Genomic DNA, 25,812 nt, shown 5'->3' with positions numbered 1-25,812 from the left:
GCTCGCTCTGTCCACAACTTGTAATTGAAGGGTGCAGGATTGGGCCACCAACTTCAGCTGATGAATCTTTTGCCCTTGCGCAGATTAACTGTTTAGACTGTAGGAATGTGTAGATATTTAAGTAATAGTAGAGCTGTGTAAGACTAAATGAAATTACTCAGATGCGTACAGTTAAAACAAATGGGTTGTGTGTTGCTGTGAGTGTATGTTTTTCATAACCATGCAGAAACAAGAGAAGCCAAAGTTTGTCCTGTGTGTGACCTTTTCTGAAAATGGTGATACTATTACAGGAGACTCAAGCGGAAACATTTTGGTTTGGGGGAAAGGTAAGACAAGATTGAAGTTAATAGTGAAATTTTAATATTAAAGACTGTGAATTTTTACATGAGTGTAGCCTCATTTTAAGAAGAATAATTTATCATGAGTTCTTTCCCAAGACCAGTCCAGCAGATTAAGTCTGGATTTTCCTCTACGAGCACCTAAAGAACATACATACCTGACTACTAGAGCACAAAATTCTATAGAATGTGTTCCCTATGGTCAAATGCTGAATCATAGAGCTATGCCAGCATGAGTGGTTCTTACTGATGTAAGAAATGGCGGGAAAAGTTCTTTTCCTTCATCAATGTAGCAGTAAGAAACACTGTTAATGTAATTGATGATCTCCAGTCTCCTGTACTGTCACTCTCTAGTGTTTGCAAAAATTATGCCTATTGACATACACTTTTAAAAAGACAACAAATAGCTTTATTTGTTTTCCCAGGAAGTCAAGCTAAAATATATGCAGATCTAATTGAATGCCTCAGCTTTATTGCAAAAGAACAGATGGATAGGACAAACTTCTTAAAAAGCATTTTCTAGTAAGAAAAGAGTTTGGTTTTTGGTTTTTTTTTGGCGGCAGAAGGCAAAGCCTGCCGGAAGGCAAACAGCAGCAACAACCTAAACGTCTACTCAGGGCATGAGATGCCATGCATAGCAATAAGGAGAAATCCCCTAAAGGTGGCCTTATTGGTAAAGAAAGAAGGGATATGGATGACAGCTGCTTCTTATTTACTCAGTGCCTTCTTCCAAGATAGTTGGAGGTTATAAGATGTAGGAAACAACATGGTGAATCAGTTACACAGTTGAGCCTTACTGAGCTGGTTTTGTAGACTTTTTTTCACCCAAGGGCTATCAGGCAATTACCACCTCCTGCTTTTGACCAAGACTCTACTGCTGAGGAAGGGGGTGGATATGGTGTTTGTATCACAGCTCCTCTTTTATTTCCCATTTCTTATTCCTATGATAGTTTAAAGCAAGACACTTGAATGCTCTTCCTTCCAAACAGAGCTTAGAAATTGCATAGTCCCATCTCCTCCCTGTCCTTGGTTGTTATTTTGGACTATCAACAGAGAAGAGAGATAGTGGGAGTTGCTGGCACGGCAGGGTCAGTGCAGTGCTCAGGGTCTGGTTGGCCTTCATGCCAGTAGACTAATTTCTGCCTTGACTGCAAGCAGTCTCTTCTGCCCTTTCTCCCAGGAAGGAGAGGGAATTCTTTGTGCGCTGCAAGATCTCCTTAGCTCTGGTTCTTTTGGGACCAACAAAAATGTTTTTCTGTCTTAATACAGCATACTTTCTGTGTCTACTACTTTTGACTCAGAGCTCTATGTTCAAGCAAGGGCTGCTTCCACCAGTTTGGAGTGCCCTTAGCAAAAGCTTCTCTTAGTAGAAATGACTTGTAACTGACACATTATATCCATAGATGTGGATAGAAGCAAATGGGACTTACAAATGAAAAAGCAGTTGTTTTTTCATAAGCCCTTCGCTTGTGCTAAAGTTAGCCAAGCTTTGATGCAAGGTGCACATTTCAGTAACAGAATCACTAGTAATCATGTCTTTATACTTCATAATAGTAACGGTTCATCAAGTTAGAGATATTTAATCCAATGCAGTTGGTTAGAAGGTGTTTGAGTCTAAGAGGGACTTGACCAAGCCAAGTTTATCAATAAAGCACCTTCTGCCAGCCGTACACAGACCTCTAGCTTAGTTGGGTTTTGGTGCAAGTTAGGTGTCTGAAGGCTGTTGGAATATCCTTGGGAGGATAACAAGTTACTGGGTTATGGTTCTTTGTTGATAACGTGCGTAGTGCTACTGCAGGTCAAATGCGATGTCAAACGGTTTAGCTTAAAGCCCCATGAAAGGTTTAAATGAACCTGGTTTACTTTGTGTTTGAACTAGACTGAGTGAATATGTATACTTTTCATTTTTGAGATGGGAGGAATATGTTTTTAAGATGTACTAATTCACTGTCCTGTGGGTCTGAGCATTTTGGTGCAACACTCCATGCCCACCATTATAATTGTTTGGATATAATCCTTGATAGGTAGTAGAGAAGTGGTGAAAAAAACCTGGGGGAAGAAAGGAGCTATTAAACTGAGTATTTCAGTGGTAATATCTTTTCTGCTTCTATCTAGGTACCAACAGAATAAGCCACGCAGTTCAAGGGGCACATGAGGGTGGCATATTTGCGCTGTGTATGCTGCGAGATGGCACATTAGTATCAGGAGGTGGAAAAGACCGAAAGCTGATATCTTGGAATGGAAATTACCAAAAACTTCACAAAACTGAGGTGATATCACCTATCTTGAAATTACTCTGCTACTCAAAATGAAATTTTACCTGTCTTCTGAACAGACCTTTTTAAATAATTATTTTTTTCTGTGGGAAAGCAAATCAATGATAAAATGTAGTATCATTTGAGTCATCAGGTCATTCCTGTGATAGCCTGTTCATTAACTTACTATCTCCTTTCTAAGATCTATGGTAATTGGAAAACAAATCTTGTATTCATACTTTTTCATACTATTTCTTCCTTTCTTTACAATTAATAACATGAGGTCATTTTTCACTTCAGAGTATTAAAATGTTTTTGTAATTTCCTCTTTTCCAAAATGATGTGAGGGGTTGTTTTGGGGTTTAGTACTTATATTTTTTCATTAATTTCTTGGTTAGTGTTGTTTTTTTATTTAAAAAAGAAATTCCAAAAAGGAGTTCAGATGCTATGTAGGAATTTTAAAGCAGAATTTGTTTAGACAGAACTACATGACTGCTAACATACTGAATGTAAGAGAACAATCAGCATAAAACTCTGAGGAAGGGTTTCAAATCTGCTGTATATTATTAAATGTTGCAAATATATATGCAGCTGGAATGGCATGTCTGGTTTGATAATTCAGTTTTTAACACAGCACAAGGTACACCCTTGTGCTGTTTCTAACCATAGTGTCCCTCTTTTTCTCTTACTTGTTCATACAGTGATATTCCTTGTTATTTTAAATTTTACATCTTCCCTTGACCTTTATATTGGAGATTTGCACTGACTCTTTCAGAACCTTGGCTGCAATTAAAGAAACGTTCCTTGCAAGAAAGTACAAGTGATACAAAGCCTGACACTATCTCTGAGTGGAAATGCTTAGTCTGAGATCACAGCTGCAATTAAAATATGATCGAGTTAACACAGCATGAAGGAACCTTTTCTGTTTGTTGAAATACTTGGTTTATCTGTACAAGGATGTCTTTTCTTGTAGCATTATAAAGACAGTTACTGAGCTGATGCAAGATGTTAACAAACTTTTGAAAGTCAGGCATATATATTCATCCATTTCATTTCTTCTCTGTGCAACATTTATTAAAATGCATTTGCTAGGCCACATGTCTCTAAAAATAGCAATGCTTGACAAATTGTTTGACTTACCTATCTGTTTGTCTGTTATGACCACAGATTCCAGAGCAGTTTGGCCCAATAAGGACAGTAGCAGAGGGGAAAGGGGACGTTGTATTAATAGGAACCACTAGAAACTTCGTCCTACAGGGCACGCTATCAGGAGATTTTTTCCCAATTACCCAGGTAAGCTGTTGCCTTATAAGAACGTTTCTAAGTGCATAATAGCAGTAAAAGTATTGCTTAAAGTTAAGTTTCGTAAATATGCATTTATTTGATTTATTGTTACAGTACTTTGGGCAATAAAAACATTATAAATATGTATCTATCTTAAGCCAATGTATTTTTGTAATGCTTTAATATATAGTTTGGTCATTTTAATCCTATTGAAACGTGTTTAGTTTTGATGGTACCATCCTTCTTGTCAAGAAACATTTCTGCTTGTTGTAGGGTCACACTGATGAGCTTTGGGGACTTGCAGTCCATTCCTCGAAACCTCAGTTCTTCACTTGTGGACATGACAAACACATTACCCTTTGGGATGCTACCACTCATCGTCCTATCTGGAACAAGATTATAGAGGTATAAATCTATTAAACACAACTCTACTCTTCTTACAGAACTTCACAAGTAATTTGAGTTTTTCATAAGATTATTGATTAAAAATATCTTAAAGTATTAACTTGAGGGAAGAAATGAGTCATGAAATTTGTCTTTCTGAAAATGGATGTAAAACTCTTAAAACCAAGAATTTAAAACAGTAGGTTATATGGATCTATATGCTGTATAGTGTACAGTGCTGTTGACGTTTATTTTTTTTTTTACTAGGAAGAGAACCACAAATATAAAGCTAGGAAATATTTATTATTTAAAAGTAGTTCTTATCAGGATTGCTACCACTATCCTGAGCATGATAGTCAGAATTTGGAAGGAAAAGATTTTTTTGGTGACTTTTTCTGGTCATCTTTATTTATTTTCTGTAATTTAATAGTACTTTCATTAATCCTGTTCATAAATAAACAAATGTGGCTTTTAGAAATTCGCTTCCTATCTCTGGTATGAAACTTAGTGTTTAGGTGCTGAAGGAATACTTAGTGGAGGCTCAGTTTTATACTGTACGTAAGCACTCAGTTGTGCATCTGCAGACTCCTAATGGCTTTGTGGTGACATGCAATCTTGGTTACTACATGCATCACTAGGAACTGATTTTTAGAGTACATTTTTTGGACACCTGATCACTTTTCTAATTGTTTATCCATAAGAAGACATTGGCTTATCTCCTAGAGACAATGGTGATGCTTTTATCTCTCTGAGATGCCACTCTCACGGGGTTTTTTTCAGTCTTCTCTTTATATTTTTTTAATAGGTATGTGACTATGGTTTTTTTTGGAGATACATGTACTGATCACAATAGTCGAGTTATTTCTCAATCTGTTTTATCTCCCCTCTGTACAGTGGAAAAGTTCAAAAATTCCTTCAGGAAAAAGAATACATCTGATGTAGACATATGTCAAATCCCCAGGTTTGCAAATCAAATTGTAGCCAATAACTTATAGACGGCCCTCATGGTGCTGACTAAAGTGTTTTCTGTGTGATATAGTAAATAATCCTTTATTAGTTTACATGAAGTTTTGAAAATCTTAATCATGCAACTTTTTTCCTAAAAAGATTGTTCATTTTCAGGCCTACTTGCCTAAGTTAAAGCTAGTATCAGTAAGACTTCTTGAATAAAACACATCTGCAGTAAGTCTATGCTGTTGCATCAGATTGAAGCAGTCTTAACAGAATAGCATTTGCCAAATTGTCTCTTGTAGTATCCTGCTCCAGTTGTATGCCCTTGTTAAATCATGCTTGTGTGGTGAATGTGGAAATTGGAATTTATTGTATCTAACCAAGGTCATATATTCTAAGGTCTGTATTTTTGTTCACTTCTAAATTAATTGGAGAGACCACATCAACAGTTCCGCTGCCCCAGAGATGGAGCCAGATTTTCACAGCTCAGTGCCTTTTACATAAAGACAGATTGGCCTGTAGTATAAGGAATTAAAAGTACTTTTAATCTTAAAAAAAAAAATAAAAAAAAAAAAATCAGTGATACTAAGGGTTTTGGCCTGAGAAGCAGGCAGATAATTGCATATTCCTACCTCCTAATCATTTTAGGGTTTAAGATATGTTATAATAATCTGGATTTTAAAATAAGTTCTTTCCCCTTCAGTCTTTAGGAATATTGTAGTTGGGACTCAGGGGAATGGTCAAACCTTGAGACGCACCAAAATCTTCATGTGCTTGCAAATCTCTTGAACTGCTGCCAAGATGCCAAATGCAGGATCAAATAAATACCAGCACACTTAAGCTACGAACTTCAACAATAAAGCATATTTTTAAATATCAGTGAGCAGTTATAAACCAAATTTTTCTGGCTCTGTCTTGGTAGGCTCTCTAAGAAAAGATAAACCTGTGCCTTTTTTTTTTTTAAATCCAGCAAGAGCAGTGTACTGTGGTGTACAGTATGGAATGTGAACACATTAGATTGCAGAAATCCTTCACATGCAATTCTGAGTGACTTGAATGGTGACACAACAGAAACTTTCACATAGACCTTTCTGGTCTTCAGCATAGTTTGTTTTGTGGAGACTTAATTTGATTATTTAGAAATGGTACACCACTGGTTTTGTGCAAGTCTTATTTATAAATATCCTGAACTGGAGAGTATAATCATTGGTACCATTTTTATGCTTTCCTATTAAATTTCATTTTTGTCAGAAAAAATCAGCATGTAATTCAGTTGCAGGTACGAATGTGATCCTTTGCTCAATGCAAAGGTGTATGTTTTTGTAAACTTGCATACACTTTCAAAAACACTGGGGGGGAATAAGAAGTTAGTACGTCTGATATCTCTCTCATTACAGGAACAATATACTGAGGAGGGCCAGTGAAATGCAAAATTTGGCACTTTGCTCTACTGCAGTCTAAAAAAAGAGCATTTAGAAGTTTGGGTTGGTAATGAAACATCATTAGTGGAGACAACTACATTATGGGGAACAGGGACAGAACTATTAATCAGATAAGCTGCTATCTCAGAAATAAAGTTACTTAAGTAATCATCAGCTCAAAAAGAGGACTTCACTTCCACTGTTTTATCCTTTGTGTTCTCTGAAAAACAGAGCTCGAACTTAGCTGATTATGACTTTCAGTGACCTTCAATTAATATTTAGCTGTGGCTTTGCAAATATAAGACATTCTCTAAGAAACTGTTGTTATTTAAGAAACTGCTTCATTTACCTTCATTCTTTTGAAAAGGTTGGCAACACCAGTAGGACTATTAAACTAGATTTAGATGTATTTCTTTTTCCCTCCAAGTACACACCGTTTCATTAAGACAAGATTTCTATTATCAATCTTGACAATAATCTCCTGATTATCCACTTGAAATGTCTGAGCCTGTGTTTCATAAATCAGTGACTGATTATCTAGAGTAAATAAATCATTTCATGTTAACCTATTGTTGTCATAGAGGTGTATGTAAAAGCTTTTTAATGTAGTTATGAGTACAAGTTACTGCTCAGATTAAATTCACTCTTTGAACATCTAGTTTATTCAAGAGAATATTTTAGCATTTACTATGAAATTATACTTTAAAAATTAGCACATTTTCCTTCTTGGACTACTGTTTAGAACATGTGTATAGAAATCCTGGATCTCAGCAATTCTCTGAAATTTTTTTTAGAGTTAGTAACGTCTTTGAAATTAGTCACTTGTTTAAAATTAATGAGAATATCCCTTACACCTAGCTTCTAGGGCTAGTAATTACAAATTGTTAAAAATGTGAACACCTTTACTAAAATGGCTACAATGTGATACTGTTTTAGAATATAGAAAATCAAGGACACACGCGTTTTTGTGAGATATGCTACTGGATTATTTTTGCTTACATTTTATAATTATTTTTGGCAGGTATCAGAAAAAATGAACTATTTATTTTGGGACTTTCAGCTATAACCTGGAGAGTTCTGGAGCTCATTCTTTGTAACTGAACAAGTATTAGAAAGAAAATGCTTACCTTGTTTTTTAGGCATATGTTTAAATTGCAAGAAAAACACTGCAGTTCTACCTGTCTCCATAATAATACGCTATAGAAAGTAAAATGTTTTAAAATTGCATATCAAAATAAGAAACCCCTTAATCTCCTACTGCGCTGCAACAGGCAGGTGCTGAAAAAGGAGTGTGTAGAAGTTAGGCTTTAGTCTCCCAAGCAAAGTGAAACATACTGGTTTTGAATAAGGTACGTGCTCGTCCTTTAGACAGTAGGTAAACTAGAGCTTTTAGGTCACCTTTTAGGTCAGCTCTAATTTAATAAGTTATTTTTATCTTTTACTTGTTTGTGATTTGTTGAGAAGCTGCCTTTCCCAATGTTATTGTTACGAATCACTTGCCAAGTTATTTTGAGATAGTGAAGAAAAGAAAACAGTGGCCTTGTATAGAAGGGAAGAAAAAATCTAAAAATCTATTGGGTAATATTTCAATCACTTAAAATGCTTATTTCTCCTCAAGTTTGTATTTTAAAAAAAAAAACCACCAAAAAATCAACAAGAGAGACTTACTCTGTTCCTGAGACAGATAATTGAACTGTGTTTTTGTTATAACTTGGACTGGTAAAAAAGTGTGTTTCCTTCTGAAACATTTTAGGATCCAGCACAGTCTTCAGGTTTTCATCCTTCAGCATCTGTTGTCGCAGTAGGGACGCTGACCGGAAGGTAAGATGCGCAGAGCTACACCATGGCCACCAACAAACGCTACATGATTTTTCCAGCTCACGTCCAAGTTCATGTTCTTGTTGTGCAGATTTAGGCATGACGTATATTCATCTCCTATTGATTTCTATTGAATTTCAGTGTGAACTTTATTTGTATTGCTTTAGTGCTTAGAAACCCTAGTCTTGGACCAGTACCCCGTGTTTGCTGAGTGTTGCATGAGCACGGAACGAAGCGATGGTTTCTGCCCTGGGAGAGCAGTAATTTAAGATCAGTGGGAGGAGATGGATTCGGACAGGGCGGGATGTCTAGGTTAGCAGTGAGACTGTGCGTGGGAGGCGCTGTCACCATACCAGCGACCAAAACGTAAAGTCGTTGTGTCCATTGTGGCAAAGGAGAGGCTAGAGGAGGAGCTTGAGATAATTAATGAGTTAGCTTTGCAGACGCTTACGGAGATCTTCTCTGAGGCCTGTAGGGCAGCATAGAGGAAGTTACAGAGAAAAAAGTTGCTCGTTGGAAAATTTAGCCAGTGGTTTATTATCTCTAATGCAGTGACAACCAGAGGCTTTGACAAAAATTTGGCAAACGTTCCGCTCTGCTAGACATAGTGTAAAAATGCATATTAAGAAACTTCTTCTGCCTGAAGAGTGTAAGGCGTAAACAAGGCAGGCAAAACTGAGGTGAAAGATAGTATCTCCATTTTACAGGGCAGATTGAGCCCTTGGTCACATAGTGGGTCAATGGCAGACCCTGGTTTAAGCTTGGTTGTCTGTGGCAGTAGCAAGGAGTGCCTTCGCCGTAACTTCATCCTCTCCTTTAATGTCACTTGAGGGCAGACTTTGCTGTTAGTATTGAAAACAGTTCCGCTTAACTGAGAACATATAGAATGCTTATAGATTATGAGCCAAGATTATTTCGGATTGTATATCACTCCTAAATAAAGGATTTACTTTAGTTACTAAATTTGCTTTATTTACTAAATAAAGTAAATCAAAAGGAGAAGCTTTGAGAGGAATTTTTACTTTGTCTTTAATAATTTGATGCAAGTATTGAAATGCAAATTTTATCTTTGTCCTTTCTACATGTTTCCACAAATTAAATTTTGGTTCATTAAAATCAATTAATTTAAATAAAATTAATTTAAAAATTAACAATTAAAATAAATTACTAAATAAAGTTAATCTTTCTATCAAAAGAGAATGGTCCTGGTTCTTGCTTGTGTTTTCCTTTGCTCTAGGATTTAATGTAGGCATCAATTTAAACATCAGCATAGCACAGGGGAGGGTCATTAAAGGAGAATGCTTACTTTATTCTAGTGCAGGAGACATAGTAAACCAGACTACAATCTGAAGATTGATATCAGGGTCAATGTCTGATTGTTTTTCTGGTTAAAAAACATGGGAAAGAAACTACCCTTGTGTTAAAGTAAAAATAAACCAAAATGAGTAGCAGTTGCTGTTTTTCTTTTCTTGGTGTAAAACTTATGCTATTTTGACAGAAGAAAAGTTGGTCAAGATTACAGTAGATTTCAATTCCTTATGGAATGATTTATTGGCCTCTTTCTGTATTTACAACAGGTGGTTTGTGTTTGACACAGAAACAAAAGACTTGGTCACTGTACACACAGATGGAAACGAACAGCTGTCCGTAATGCGTTACTCACCAGGTTTGAGAGCGTTTATTTACTGGTTAGGAAAAAAAAGTGTTGAATTTTTTTCTATTAAATTTGGGGTTGGTTTGTTTTAAAATAATTCCCCTCTTGCCATACTGAAGTTGAAAATAAAAATGCTGTGAAACATTGGCAACTCTGAATGGGTGCTGTCTTAAGCTCTAGTTTTCTTTTCCCTCCCTTCCCCACATGCTCAATCTGGTTTCACCGGGAAACAAAAACCCCAAATATGACTTAACTGCGCAGGTTGTTGCAATCAGGTTAGCCCTAAATGGGCTGTAGCTGCTTCCAGAAGTGTCGTGTGTTGGTAACAGTAATATTTGCTGTATAAACTTGCTGGTTTGGAATCTTGAAACGTGCCTCAATATGAACTGAAAAAGAAAAAAACAGAATTTTATTTTTTCATGTTTCAGTATCGAGGCCTTTAAGACCAGTTCCTCTTGTCTGTGACACAGTAACTTTTCAAAATTAGCCCGAGTTTTTTCTTGCAGGAATAATTACAGTTCACTTTTGTGTTTATAGATGGAAATTTCTTGGCAATAGGTTCCCATGACAACTGTATTTATATATATGGCGTAAGTGAAAATGGAAGAAAGTACACTAGAATTGGCAAATGTTCGGTAAGCAACTTTTTTTTCCTCCTGGTTCAATATTAACAACTTAAGTATGTTTTGTAGCACTGTATTAATACCATCACATTGAGAGATACTGTTAGTGCAGTTAATACAATATTTTTCTCTTTGTAGGGTCATTCCAGCTTCATTACTCATCTGGACTGGTCTGTTAATTCACAATATCTTGTGTCTAATTCAGGAGACTATGAAATCTTATACTGTGAGTAAGAATTCTATTTAGTCCTTTTGTGCAAAGTTCAGGCAGTCTAATACAGATTTAAAATTTAAATGAGACTGTATAACTGCCAAGATAGACCATATGTTTTAATTCATCTGGTGCAATCAAAAATCTATACAATTTGAGAATTAAAAATATTATCGTGGTTTGTTTTTCTTTTGTAGGGATCCCCTCTGCTTGTAAACAAGTTGTGAGTGTTGAAACAACTAGAGATATAGAATGGGCCACTTACACCTGTACTTTAGGATTTCATGTTTTTGGTAAGTATCTCTCCTCTTACAAGCTCTTACCGTTCTTGTTATTAACAAACACTTGGATTGCCAACTTTTTCTTATGAAACATGACTATTCATATTTCAGGGAAAAATACAGAACTTCTGTTATGCCATTTCTATTACAATCTGTCCTCTTATTTCAATCCAGAAAGACTCTGATTTGATATTCTTGCTAGCTTCAAGTAAAATATTAAATTAGAACATAAATGGGACACAGGGAAGAAATCACACGCTGCCCTTTCTGTCACACTAGAGCTGCTGCTTGTTATTTTTAATTTAAAGTACCATTTCTATGGAATTATCATTTATTTAGGCAGCTACTGGGCCAAATCCCCTTACCAGAACCAATTTCATTTGCACTAGTTACCGTGCAAACACAAAACGGGTGACAGTCTCTTGTCATTAAGTACTTAGAATATATTTTGATACAATATATAGCAATTAAAGTGGGTGAAAGGAATGCAAGAAGGAAGAAGAAAACTGGAACATAATCAGGATGGTTTGTTTCCATGGGACTTCTGCCAGTTTTGAAGGAGCTGCTTTCCTCAGGGTACTCTGAAGCTTTCTACTCATTCCACGACGCATGCCGAACTAGATGGATCGTTACAAAAGCTGAGTACGAGAAGGTTCAAATTCTTGTGTCCTCAAGATAAAATAGGAAGCCATGGTAAGAAGTTCAGAGAAAAGTCTGGTTTAGTATAAGCAGTAAGCAAGGAAGATTTTCACCTGTGTTTCAAGTAGAATAGATGCAGTGTTGTGTTTGAAGGCGGCCAGAAAGGACATGTTTTTAGAGCCTAAAGATGGGATGGCAGTAGCAATATGCTGGGAAGACACATTCAAATTTTGTATAATTTAACTGACAAGCAGTGCTTGGTTATCACAACAACACGCAGATTTAGTGAAAGGAGGAAACCGTAGAAGGCTGGTTACATGTAGACAAAATGTCTCTCATATGAGGACTGAAGGCCCTTATAGAACTATTAACATATTCCTGGGGTTTGAGCTTACCTGACACGCAGTTACAAGCTACAGAGTCTTTGCATTTAGCATCATGGGTTCAGATATTCTGAGATGATCAGCACTTAAGTGAGTATTCCTTACTTTATATTTTGGATTCATGCAAAACATAGTGCTGTTAGAATGTGGGGCTGCTTTTGGTGCATAGAGAGTCATAGGAGAGGGGGTCACACCTGAGAGGGGTTTTCCCCCCCTTTGTAACAGATCAGCTTTTGGAGCCAGGCTGTGGAACAAAATGCTCTACTGGGCCAATGGGGAACTGGTAGAAACTGCATATACATTTTTATACTTAGTCCTCCATGCTGAACTGGTTTATTGTAAGCTAAAGCAACAAGGATGAGAAATAAATAAAAGTAGCTGCTAGTTTTAATAATTATCACAATTATCATTTTAGTAATGTCATAGAGGTTGTGAGGGTGTTCATCAAATTAAAAGAATTTTAAAGTAAAAGGATGTAACTTACTCAGGATATGCAGGGCACAAGGAAAGAACATGGTGCCATACATACTGAGGGTTCGTAGCTCTACAGTTAGGTTCAGACTGGGAGGTTACAAAGATAATGCATAATTATTGTAGATGAAAAAAAGAATATTAATGATGGCAGGGTTATACTCTTGCCCAGAATCAGATTCTCTGTCAGAATCCGTAAAATCACAGGAATTGCTGAGGATGTGAGATTTTAACTATTGCATTGTCCTTTGTGAAGGGAATTGCAATACAGTGGCTAACCCACAAGTTCTCAGAATTTTCTGATAGAGGAAATAGATAAGCACCTAAAGAGGAGTTACCTCCAGATTTGATTCTGGAGAATTGGAAAGAACTTACTGAGAACATTAATGCATCTTATGTAGGAATGACTGTGGAATTAGGGAGGTGTGATCCTTAGTATAGGAAGGAAAAAAAGCAACAAAATGAAAATAATGGACTTCAGGGAGGCAAACTGCAAAAATCCAAAGTCCTGTTAGGGAAGATCTGAAGTTGGAGAATAGGTGAGATGTGGTAGTTCCTTAGATGGTGTGAAGCACACAAACTCTGCCAGCCAAGAGGAAAGATAGGAGTGGCAGCAAGACACAAATTCGGTTAAACTGCTGTTCACCTCTCCTACAAGGAAGAGGAGTGCAGAAAGAAGCTGTTGGAGGACCAAGGAGAGACATAAACAAAGGCTAAACATAAGTGCATACTTGTGACGAGTGCAGAAATAACAGAAGGGCCAAAGACAGTATTGGTCTGCTATGCAGAGAGGAGAGATGACACTGATAAAATTGAAGTGTTAAAAAACCCAACACTTTTTTTTTTTCTTTTTTAATATATCTTTATTAGAAGACTCACTACAATCTGATGGCCAACCCGGTTAGTGCCAGTAATGAAAGGATAAGACCTCTGCTTTCGGTACGGGAGGAGTGGATTGGAAAGTAGTTAGAAGTCGGATATTTTCAGATATCTGAGTGTGATGGACCTTGCATCTGTAAAACCAACTAGTTAGTGTGATCTCGAGACCATTAGTATTTACTTTCAGGACTTCACAGAGGATAGTCAAAGACTGGAAAAATGGAGGAGGAGAAATGCAGTATCTGCAGAATCATTTATTTACTTTCAGATTCCATATGGAGAGGATAAAGTGCAAAGGTAGTGGCTAGAATAATAAATTGAAGAAGCTCATAAATTATAAATTGGAAACCAGTCCGGTAATGTTGGAAGTCACTCTACTATTCAGTACTTTGGGGCCTCAGAGCAGCCAGTCTGAACAATCTTCAAATGCTTGCCGGGATTTCCCCGCTGGACGTAGAAGAAGCAATTGCATCGTCAAGGATGTGAGGCTTCTAGTGTATTGATTTTTCAGTAGCTACTGGCTGACTGAAACTAAGTATATTTTCTCACTCTAGTAGAACCACATAAAAATCATAAATAGCATGCATAGAACTCACAGATCAACATAACCAATGAAGGGGGGGAAGTGAACATTGATCTGCTGAACACCTGCCCTCAAGTATGGGAACAGATTAGTCAGCCAGGAAATGTTTAGAGACGATTCAACTGAAAATCAATGGCATGTAAGGAAGTGTGTTTAAGGGAGGATACTTTAGTGATGCACACACATGTAAATGTGAAGGACTAAAGTCTTTAAAACACTTACTGATCTGTACACGCTTGCAAGAGCCATGCGGTGCCGGATATGCCACCAAGGCATCAGTTCATACAACATGCCCAGTTTTGGAAAAATTGGTATTTGAGGTGAAGGACAGGAACAGAAGAAATCTAAGATGCTGTGCGAAGCCTGACAACATTGCAAGCAAAGCAGAGCTCAGTCTGGTTGGGTTCAAATACAACTAGAAGACTGTACACTGAATAGTATGTTTGTTTGAATATGTTTATTAATAGTATGGATGATAAAACAGCGTGTATAATTTGTAGGTGGCGTGAAGCTACAGGAGTAGCAAGTTGTCTTGAGAAACAGAGGAATGGTATGAAAAAATGAGACAAATAGCAGGTTACACACTTGAACAGCAGAACTCAGTTGCACAAACGCAGCACGGAGGAGAGGAGGCAGGAGAGCAGATCTGCACGTAAAGATCAGATTACTCTTACATACAAACCGAACGTGAATCAACAGCATTATGCTGTTGTAGGAAAGGCAGATGCATTAGCGGGATGTATAATGAAAAGAATGTCATGCAAAATGTGAAGTAATTGTCCATTTATCAGTATCTGCTTCAGTCACAGCTGGAATAGCAGCTTCTGGTTTTTGCACGTTGGACCAGCAGATAATGTGCTGACTAGCAAGAATAATTATCCGTCTAAATGTTGCTCTGGGAGAAGAGATGTAATGAATGAATTTTAGACAAGAGGAGGAGAAAATAAGTATGGCATCAATCTTCAAATGAGAAAAAGGAAATGATCTCTTTCCATGTCTATGGAGGATGGGGAAACAAATGGACTAATTTTTCAGTGAAGGGGATTCAGTTTACGTGTTTGGAAAAACTGACAGTGAGCCACTGGAAGAAATTTTGAAAGAGCAGAGGCTCAAAGGAAAACCCTGATATGATCCTTTCCTCATTTCAAAATGGCAGTCTTGTTTCTTAAACCATTTTCTTTAGGGGTTATCTCCAGCTTGTCATTGTGACCTCTTGAGAAGACTCCTGCCTCTTTTCAGCTAGCATTTGATGTTCATACAGCCTCCTTTTTTGTCAAAGCAGTTATAAGAAACAGCTTTTCTGTGTCTCTTCATTCTACGTGTTTCTAATTCCACGAGCAGCAATTACCATGTTTCTTCTTTGCACCTTCCTTTGCTTTGAGCCCCTGATCTAGCAAAGAGGTGTTTCCACACACATCAGAAGTGTTAGGGGCAAATCAGTACTTTGTGTTTCGTTTTACTTAAAACAATTTGTAATTCCTTATAAAGACGTGGAATCCCTTCCTCTTAGTGCTTTTGAATTGCTGTGCAATGACACAAAGACTGTATTTGAGAAGAATTACGTGTGGATTGAAGGCTAGCTGGAGTGTGCCTGCCCTGCCCGCAGGCGTAGACATCCTTCCAAGACATGGGAGGGCAAGTAGCAACTGTCTCATCCTGACCTGTAATAATAAGGAAGGAAGAGCATGTACTCAAGTGGTAGGACTTTGGGAGACACTGCAGAGGATGTGTGGCATAGGGACAGTCATTGAAAATCATAACACCAAGACAAGGTGGGCTGTTTGCCAAATCGTAGTGGCAGAGCACGCATTATAACAGACTATGTCAGTGGTCTCAAAGTTAGGTATCATTTATGTTGAGTAGGGATTAGATAAAATCTGAATTACAAAAATCATAAAAAGCACCACAGTACTACATACAAAAAAAAAAGAAATTTCAATAACTGGTTGAATTTTATTACAATTTATTACAGGCAAGTATTCAGAGGCTTTAAAGATGCGGTGCATAGATTTGATCCTTGCATTGATGAGCCTACAGTTTAATTTTAGAACACCACTTTGTGCAAGAATAGCAAGGAGTAAAGTACGTGAGGAAGGAGGAGAATTACTTACAGTAAACCAAAAGCATTTTAAAAATTTATAGTAGGTTCAGTGTATTTTTGAGGGATCTATTAATTATTAAATAACATATAAAACTATGTAATTTCTTGTTTCATAGGTTTTAGAGTTTAGTAATATGAAGAAAGTATGCTGAATCATACACAGGTAGTTTTTTAGACTATAGTAGACTAAAGTATGTCAGCTCGTACATAAGCAGAAGGGAAAATAAAAGCAGTTATTTTTCCCCATAACCATATGAAAATTCTTTTAGGCTCAGACATGTGACCGTAACTCAGCAGATTCCTTTTTTTCAGAGTAAAAAGCACTTTGCTGACTGGAGAAAATAAAGTATTTGTTTATGCGCTTGATTCCCTATTAGGATCTGGTTTTTTGCTGGCACTGAAGTATGCATACTGACTCAGCTGCAGTTATTTTTATAGTGGTTTTTTTTCTTTTTTTTTTTTTTTTCAAACAAGTAATCCTTTATAAATATTTTAACAAAAACTTAAGCTGTCACTTTTATTGCTATTATAAAAGCCTTTAATTAGTTCCTCTGTGTTTCAGGTGTATGGCCGGAAGGTTCAGATGGAACAGATATCAACGCTGTCTGTCGATCACATGGGAGAAAACTGCTATCAACAGGGGATGATTTTGGCAAAGTACATCTCTTCTCATATCCATGTTCACAGTTTAGGGTAAGGCATTTCAAAAAAATTTACTCTCGTAATTTGCATAAATGCATTAAATGTTGTTTTCCTATGTACAAAAAATCCCCCAACCAAAACCAAACAAAAAACAAACACCAAAAAAAGGGAGATGGGAATATACAGATGCCTAAGGGATTTACTTAAAGTTGATTGAGACTACAATTAAATTTAAAAATTAATTTCATATTAAAATACTTCAAGAGAATGATGTGATGCCTTGATTTCGTTGTTGTATAAATGTTATGTTAGAACAATATGTTTTTATGACAATTTATGTTCTCACTAATATGGTGTTTTCTAGGCTCCAAGCCACGTGTACGGTGGACATAGTAGTCATGTAACTAATGTAGATTTTCTCTGTGAAGACACCCATCTCATCTCCACAGGCGGAAAAGATACGAGTATTATGCAGTGGCGAGTCATTTAGAGGAAACATCAGTGTGAACATACACAGTTGAGTCGACCATGCACAGAACTTATGTATAAACTGTATATTTAAAACTTAACAGTATGTTTGCAGTTTAGCCTGGTCACTGTGATTTTCGTTTAAAAAATTCTTACAAACCTCAGGAAAATTAAGCCCTGTGCTGGTTACTTTACTCAGTCTAGTGATTTTTTTTTTTGATTGTGTCACACCTTAAGAATGATCATTTTCTCTTCTGTTGTACAATATACAATGCAGTACAAGTTTAATATAAGAAATGTGGCTTGACAGTTTGCAATACAGTGGTATCAGCAGAATGTGACTATCTTAAATGTTTTCTATACACACTGCTAAAATGGTCACAAAAATGCCTTTCAAAGACTGTATATATGTGCTTATTTGTTTCACTATCTACACTTTGTACTGTATATCTACTTATTTAGAAAAATCTATGGCGATATCGAGGTACCGAATTGTTTCTGATGGAGGATGATGCATAAACCGAGATGTAAGATGCAAAACTGAAGTGTTTTAGACCTGAAAATGTGAATGGTGGTAAATTTGCATTCTCTTGGGAATAGCACACCTCAGGTATCACCCGTGAGGAGTTGTGTTCCCTTTCAAGTGAATCACCAGGTTACGCCCCCGTTTGACCTGAATATCTAAGCAGGGTTTACAGATGTCTGTGTGGTTCAGGTATTCCATATGAGTTTAAATTAAAAATCTTTTTACTTGTATATGAACAATTTCTTTTTGAAAACAAAACAGAAAAGCTTGGCCACATCCCCATTATTGGTTGATATATTTAACTAATATGTATATTAATCAGCATGATGCTATATTGTACATGTATAAGATTTTAGCCGTTCATAACAAATGGTAAGGCAATCTAGCTTTACTTTTTTATGCTTATGGATATTGTATATTTGTATTTTAAGACCAAGTAGACCAAGTCTAAAGATATCTTTTTAAGTGTACCATAAACCTGCAGAGGGTAAAGGAAGTCTTGGAAGCCTACATGAGATATTAATGTGTAACTTCTGGCCCCTGTGTTTTGTGCATGGATGGATATTTATAGTATGAAATAAGATTGTGTTTTGCAATGAAGTAATAGTGGAGGTGGTATAAAATGGTTAAGAAGGCCTTACCAATGTTGATTGTGACACAGATTGAAATGTATTGTTTACTTTGAGGAATGTATCTGAAGAATTTTAAAAGAGAGGAGTTCTAAGCAGACTCGAAAAAGCTAATATTAAAATTTTGCTTGTAATGGACAGTAAGCGTTAATTCTCTGAACTCTAAAGCACTGGTTGTTTAGAGTGATTTAAATGAAATGGAATCAATAAATTTTGAAACTTTTTTTTATTACATCTCCAACCTCCTACACTGAAAGTGCAGGACACCAATAAACATGTATTAAAGTGAATTTTCAATGCATTCTTCCTGTTTTAGTAAAATATCTTTGTTTCAACATGAAATACTTACAGAAGAGACAGGCTTCTACTCAACAACATGCAGTTGTGATTTCTCAATTAGAGCTGCATTTGAAAATACTTGGGAATAAAATCTAGATTTGGGGGTACATAATTTCACGCATGAGCATAACCCTGGGAATGTGATCCCTGACGCACACCTAGAGAGTGAATCTCCAGCCTGGCAGCAGGCAAGAAGGACGCACCGCATGCTTTCCCCTGCACGCTGCCTTGGGTCTGCCTCCCGGTACACACCACTTATTTCTGAGCGCTCGGCAAGCAGAGGAGCATCCTTCCACTGCACGGGCTTATGCTTGTGGCAAGAGCTCCTGACAGTTTCTCTGTGTTAGGAACTTGTCCTCTGGCAAGACTTTTGAAGGCCAGGGTTCCAGGGTGACTTTAAGCTGACATAACTGAGCACCATCACTGAAGGAAGAGGTCTTGGCCCCAGCTGCTTATTCCCATCCCGTGCAGTAGCACAAGAGTTATTGTGATCATAGGGAGAACCCAGCTGGGAGATGGATCCAGGTTTAAAAAAAAAAAAAAAAAAAAAAAAGGGCAAGTTGAACAACAGCTACTACAAAACAGCAAATCCTTTTCCTCTATTTCCTCATCTGGTCTAGCTGTGCAGCTGTATGAATGCTTTTACTGAGCGTGTACAGAGGCAGGAGCAATGTGGAGAAGTAGTAAATGGACAGAGTAACTGGAATGATGTCTTCTGTGGGCGATGTCAATCTCCCTCTCCTTGAAGTGTGTGAAACTAAGGCGAAATATCCCTGCCCTTTCTAGGATTAATCCCATCCTAAGAGGTTGTAATATGCAAATGACAGGTCCTCATCTTGTCTAGAAGCTTGGCTGATTATGCCACAAATCTTCTGTTTATTAATTTTTTTTTGCAGATGGAGTGCTTTCAGGTTTTCTGCTTTCAGAATTGCAGGTGATTTGTCATTACTTGCAGCAGAGAAAACAGGAGCTACAAATAGGGTTGGCTCATTCCCTTTTCATCCTTCTCCCATAGTGCTACTCTTGGGATGTAATAATGTATTTGTGATCCCCATCTTCATTTTAAACTATTATCCCTTACAAGAAATAGATGAGGAATCCTGCATGTTCATCCCTAGGGTTACTGATCAAGGGGGATGTTCAACAATCCCATCCCATCTGTACCTCTGCTGTTCCTGTTTCTAACTATTGCTGTTAAATGTGTCTTTGTTCCTCTATGAAAACCTGATAAATGTATTAGCTGAATTGGCAAATGGTGGGTAACGTCTTGAGCCAAATATCCGTTTGATGGCTGTTAAAGTGATCCTTGTTTCTTTATCCAGGAAATTCTACACAATTTCACCATTGTTTATATATAATCTTCAGCTCTCCCTACTTTCACCCTTGGATTTTCTTGGATTTTTCTCAGGAATGTTCTCTTTTTTGCTTTAAAAGAAAAAAGAAAAGAAAGAGTTTATTCCTGAACTTTGCATGTTTAATTCCCTCGGCAGTACCTGGGACACTTACACCTGATTCCTTCACCTGATAGTGTGTCTGCAGCAGTTGTCTTTTCCTGCCGTTCCACGGAGCCCAAGGCTACCTCCAAGTCCGTGGCTGGAGATACAGCCGGGCTTCTGCTGCTGATCCTCCCCTCCCCCTGAGCTTGGCTCCAGCCGGTGTAGCGTTGCTCAAGGAAGACTCATCTCTTCGTGTCTCTTGTGTATTGTCTACCAAGCATTCAGCTGCTCCCTTTCAGCTTGCTCCCTTTGGTTTGGATCTTGCTTTCCTTCCCTTTGTTTCTAGCATTGCTCTTCTGTGACTGCAGCTTCCCAGACCATGTCTGCCTTAGCCCTTAACGGCACATTTTGCTGCCCTTAACCACTTAAAAAACAGTGGTCCTGACTACCTCTCTGATCATTTTGGGGCTGAGTTTCTGGTTTCTTACTGCATCTGTACCCATGCTGCTGTTTTGACTTGAACTTAGCAGTATCGGTGACTGCATCTGCTCTTAGCCCCTTCCTCCCTGCCCTCCTGCCTCCTTGATGGAGGGTACTGGGCTGAGCAATGCTGTCTCGTCCTCCGTGTGTCTGTGTGCAGCCCTGTAATGTGTAACACATACTTCGATTTGAAAATATTTTTAGGGTAGAGATTTTTTTTTTCCTCTGTTGTTGTATGGCATTTAGCAATGGGATTTTGCGATCCTATGCTCACTACAACAGTATGATTGTCATGTTTGTCCAAAATGATGAGCTTGTATATGCAGGTAACGCTTCTGTGTCTGAATATTCAATGTCATTAGCTACTGAAGTTGATAATACCTATTCTCTAAGTCTTAAATTATTCAGAAAACAATACATATGCTTTTAGAAGACTTCTTCCTCCCCCTTCTATATGCTTATAAAACAAACATAGGTTCAATCTGGTTTTTAGAATCATTGCCCATTTTCAAGTAGAGGCTTTTCATGATTTTATGTACTTCTCCTGCCTGTTTTCCTATATTTATTTTACTCCTAAAGGGCACATATTTGTATTATATCAAAACTAGAGCCTTTTTCAACTTAATTCTATATGTACTATTTGAATTACTACCTGAAAGAGGATTATTATGCAGATAGTTTTGGTAGTACTGAGTTTTGACAGGTTGTTGAAATCTTAACAGGTATTAAAAATTTCCGACAGATGAGCTCTACAAAAATCAGTCATTGTATTAAAAAAATAATTTAAAAAAAAGCAAAGGGGATAAATGTAAGAGAAAGTAAATAGTTTTTCAACGCTAGTGAATTAAAAAAAAACCCCACCATTTCAAATGATTAAAAAAATCCTCTCACGAAGCAAATCAATTTTGTTAAAATGTTTGGGGTTTTTTTACTATTCTAATTAATACAAGGTTAATTAATACAAGGTGATATTTCCTATGTGAAATATTTGGATGAATTTTTTTCTACAAAAGAATTAATATTAGAGGATATTATTTCCCTTCAAAGCTATTCACGGTGTAAGAGCTTGCAAGGGCAAACAGACCCTTTTTTGCAAGGGTTGGCGTTTTTCATTTCTTCAGGTTCTGCTCAGAGAAGCAGGCAGTGTTTTTGTTGTGTTTTCTCCTCTGTCCCTGGAACTAGGGCTGTTGACAGATCACTCAGTTGCATCCTCAAAAATCCTACAGATGGCAGGGAAAATGTCACTTTAATTACTAGTGAAAAGAACAGACTTACGAGAAGCCTAAACAGAAATCATCTTCTTCCGTTGCTGGCCGGGATTCCTAGCCGTGCTGGAGCGGTCCGATCCCTGCCGTGCTGCTCTGGCTGCAGCAGGCTGCCCTTCAGATGAGATGCCCCAAGCCAGAGCATCTCCTAGCCCAAAAGATGGGAGATGAGGAACTGACTCCCGAGGGGAAGGACAGAATCACCCCCAGATCTGTGTGCTCCTGGACGGAGGCTGCTGGCTGCCGGGTGAGTGAGTACGTTAGCGGTTCACGCTCTTGCTGGGGGAGGTTGATGTTTCTCCTTAGTCATGCAGTTCTGCGGTAATTTCATTTTTCTTAATGGAACAACTTTGGCCCCTGAATTCATTAAATAATTACAGAAGACTAAGTGATAATTTACATGGAGGTATGACAGTTCAGCCGAAGCTGCCATCTGGCACCAAGTTTGGTAGACCTTTTTTGTGTCAGTGGTGACACCAGTGGGCTCGTCTGCAAAAGCCACTTAGGGGACCTTTGTCAGTCAGGATGATTCACAGCGTTGTGGGTTCCCCTGGCCTCCTGCCAAGTGTGGAAGTGTAAGAAGGTGCCTCCTTTCCACAGACCCTCTACGCTGTTGGTGTCACCAGATTCTGTAGGCACTTCCTTAGACCTTGCATGTGTTTTTATGAAAGCTTGAGGTCTTGGACTCCATGAAAAGTGGTTCGTCCCCACCAGCTCTGCAGTCCCAACTTAGCACAGGTTTGTTTTTATCATCTTTTGGCTATCTACAAACTACATTAAATTGATCTAGACATTTCCATTCATTTGTAGTGGACATACCTGCACCTAAAAGGCTGCCTCTTTGGGTCTAGTCTAAGGTGCTGAGATTTTAACCATGAGATGGTGACCTGTTTTCTAGGTCTCCATGCAAGTGAACAGGTTTTCAGCAGGGCCTTCTAAGAGATGAACATTCTTAAAATCTGACCCGTGGAATTACCTAGAATAAACACATAGCCAGAGGGAAGCAAATTCAGCTGCTGTGTAGATTCTGGCTATCAGTGCTATGTCAGCTAAGTTTGCTCCAGGTTGTAGGCTAAAGAAATCTCCTTCAGGCTGTACAGTCATTATGGTTAGAAAGCAAAAATTAAAAAGGCTGGAGGAGTTCTGCAGCCATGTTAGATCATTGTAATTTGTCCTTGCCTTGCATTGCCCTCACACCGCAGAGATGTGCTGAAGAGGGAACTGTCTGTTTACGGCAGCCTGAAGAGAACGCCCCTCTCTACAAAACCAATTGCCTTGGCTGTTGATTCTGGATTCAGTTTCTCATTAAGACAAATGTCAACATTTTAGGGCTCCTTCTTTCCTGCCCAGCTTCTCCTTTTCAGCAGCTTTTATTGATATCATACTTTCGAATTTATGACATCAGTGTATATCCACAGGGGAGGCTCAAGTGTTGTGGCCTCCTTACAGCACCTGAAAAGAGCAGAAGCTGAGCTCTGAGAGTCTCTGTCTATGGCTTGAACAGTTGGAGAGCAAGCTGACAGGAGGCTCAGTTTTAAGTGAAAAGCCCTCTGGCATTTCCCGTATGCACAGCTCCTGTTCAGCAGAAAATCTGGCCACACGCAGTTTAGCAGCCTGGAGAGTCCCGACTGTCTCTGACTTCACGAGCACAGCATCACCTCTGTGCTGAGATCTTTTGGACTAGTTTTGGGTGAGGACATTGCTGGTTTTGTTACCCCGCTGTGACAAGTCTGGCTTCTTTCTGAAAAGTTCAAGCCCAAACAATCTTGACCTTCCAAGAGCGGGACCAAGGGGATTTTAATAATGATGAAACAAACAAAATGAAGCGGCTCCTTGCCTGGCTCAGTATAGCCTTCTGTGCAAGAGACAGCGAAGGTACAGACAGTCCTCCAAGGGCACTGCGTTATCCCCTGACGTGGAACATGCCGTATCAAAACACAGGCTTTGGAAATGCTTTGATAGGGCTAAACCATAGGCTGAGGCAGTATTTCTTTGAAGAAGCCAAAGGGAAGGGAAAACTGGAATTGTTAGGTGTGTTTCTATTTCCCATTCCTGCCCTTCTGCCCTCACCCTAGCATGAAAATGCATCTCTCAGGATGCTGCTGGGGGGGGTTGGACCACTGTTACTTCTGAGTACTGCAGCAGGGTGCGTGGTCTTTGGAAACACCCTTACTGGTTTGGCTTTTGCATGCTGAGTGCCCGTACGCTTGTGGTTTACTTGTGTCTTTTCCTTAAGTTGCATGTAAAAGTTGTTAAAGAAAAATCGCCGATGGCCTTGAACAGATAAGACCAAACGGGTCCCCAGGGCCTGCCTGCAAAGCCGAGCTCCTCCCGGCTGCCTGGAGGGCTGCAGCTTCCTGCTTCAGCCTTCCTAGCAATTGTAAACCCTGCACTCCCGAGGCGGAACGGGAAAAATAAAAGTGCCAGTGGGCTCTTCCCTTTCCGAGAGGAGGTACTGACTACCCTCCACTGCCGTCCTGGGAGCGCAGTTGGACCCTTCCTTTCCTTGGCTCCCATTTTCACTTGAGGAAGTCTAATAAAACGTAGAATTAAAGTATGTCAACAGTGTATTTTTTCCTACATATTCTCTGCCTTTTCTTATACCACTCCTCCTTCCTGTCGTCTTTCCCTTCTTCATTCTTTGCTCGTTTTTGCCCATTTTATCTAATTTCCTTTTCTCTCCTTTTGTTGTTTAAAAAAATCCAAGCCTCTGTATTTCCCTCATTTTTCTCTAGTCTCCATTCTCTTGTTCCCTTCAGCTCCTGCCAGAGTCTTCTGCTGCTCAATCCTTTGTTCCAGCCTCTTCTCGTTCTTTCCTCCTCCTCTCACCCCAAGACTGGATGAGGCGTTGCTAAAGAAATGCAGGGTTTGGGACTCTCTGGTTGCAGCCCTGCTGCAGCTTCTTTCTCTCGGTCTCCCTGCAGCATGGACCGCGCTGCCTGCCCGGGAGGGCGGTGGGTGATGTGCACTCCTTCACCGCCACTGCCTCGCCAGGGCTGTCGTTTGGGCTGCCCTAACAAATCAGAGACAGGACCTAGATCTTTGCCAAATGGTGCCAAAGATCACAGGGAATGTCTAAGTGGCCAAGCACACAGGCATGGTGATGGGTGAAAACTAAACATCCAGGACTGAAACCCTCCGAGTTTTGGGAGTCTTTGGATCTCGCTTTTTGCCTGAATTTGGTAATCATGTTCTCTCTGCTCCAGCGAGGTGTTCATGAAATTGTACAGCTGGAACCCAACTACAGCTTTGACAAAATTATGAATCACGTTGCCATCTGAGGAACAATTTTTTAGAAATAAATGCATAAGTGTATTACTGGACATAGTATAGTGAATTGGTACAATGAATTCCTCTCAAGGGTGAGTTTCATGAGGCCAGATCCTCCATGTTTAGGAAAAGCCTTCCAAAAAAATGTGTGTAAAACAAGTGTTTGTGGACATTTGTTTTCCTTGAAAAGAGCTAGGTATTTTTGTGGACAAGCACACAGGAAAGCCTGAGAGTTTCAAGAGAAAGCTCTGCGCTGGACAAATTCAGTGGGGAAAAAACTCACTATGAGGCTCTTGCTGCACTGGGCATGTAGTTCTGGACGTGGCAGTGACTTACTGAGAAAAACAACTGGATGACCTTGAGCTCCTGATAAAAGGATATTTATAGAGAACGTTGCCCCAGGCTGTGTGACTCTTCCAGGACGGCATCCTCCTCCTTCTCCTCCTCCTCATGTCGGGAACATGAAATCTCTGAAGTGACA

The 25,812-nt window shown here is 38.7% G+C and overlaps 1 protein-coding gene across 8 annotated transcripts in view; it reads left to right on the top strand.

Annotated features, from left to right (window-relative positions):
* Positions 1-18,831, top strand: part of EML1 (EMAP like 1) — a 131,319-nt gene extending 112,488 nt beyond the window's left edge. For 7 of the 8 annotated variants that reach the window (XM_075753561.1, XM_075753558.1, XM_075753560.1 and 4 more), the window contains 11 exons: positions 227-326; positions 2,454-2,608; positions 3,761-3,886; positions 4,151-4,282; positions 8,387-8,454; positions 10,029-10,117; positions 10,643-10,740; positions 10,867-10,954; positions 11,137-11,232; positions 16,839-16,969; positions 17,283-18,831. In XM_075753561.1, coding sequence (XP_075609676.1) covers positions 227-326; positions 2,454-2,608; positions 3,761-3,886; positions 4,151-4,282; positions 8,387-8,454; positions 10,029-10,117; positions 10,643-10,740; positions 10,867-10,954; positions 11,137-11,232; positions 16,839-16,969; positions 17,283-17,408 — 1,209 coding nt within the window. In that variant the 3' untranslated portion in view covers positions 17,409-18,831. The remainder of the gene's footprint in view (positions 1-226; positions 327-2,453; positions 2,609-3,760; positions 3,887-4,150; positions 4,283-8,386; positions 8,455-10,028; positions 10,118-10,642; positions 10,741-10,866; positions 10,955-11,136; positions 11,233-16,838; positions 16,970-17,282) is intronic. The other variant, XM_075753563.1, reaches the window with a different exon arrangement.
* Positions 18,832-25,812: the final 6,981 nt, after the last annotated feature.

Source organism: Balearica regulorum, chromosome 5 (assembly GCF_011004875.1).
Source record: "Balearica regulorum gibbericeps isolate bBalReg1 chromosome 5, bBalReg1.pri, whole genome shotgun sequence".
Taxonomy (NCBI): Eukaryota; Metazoa; Chordata; class Aves; order Gruiformes; family Gruidae; genus Balearica; species Balearica regulorum.
Note: the sequence above shows the minus strand (reverse complement) of the source record. Positions and strands in the feature narration are given on the sequence as shown.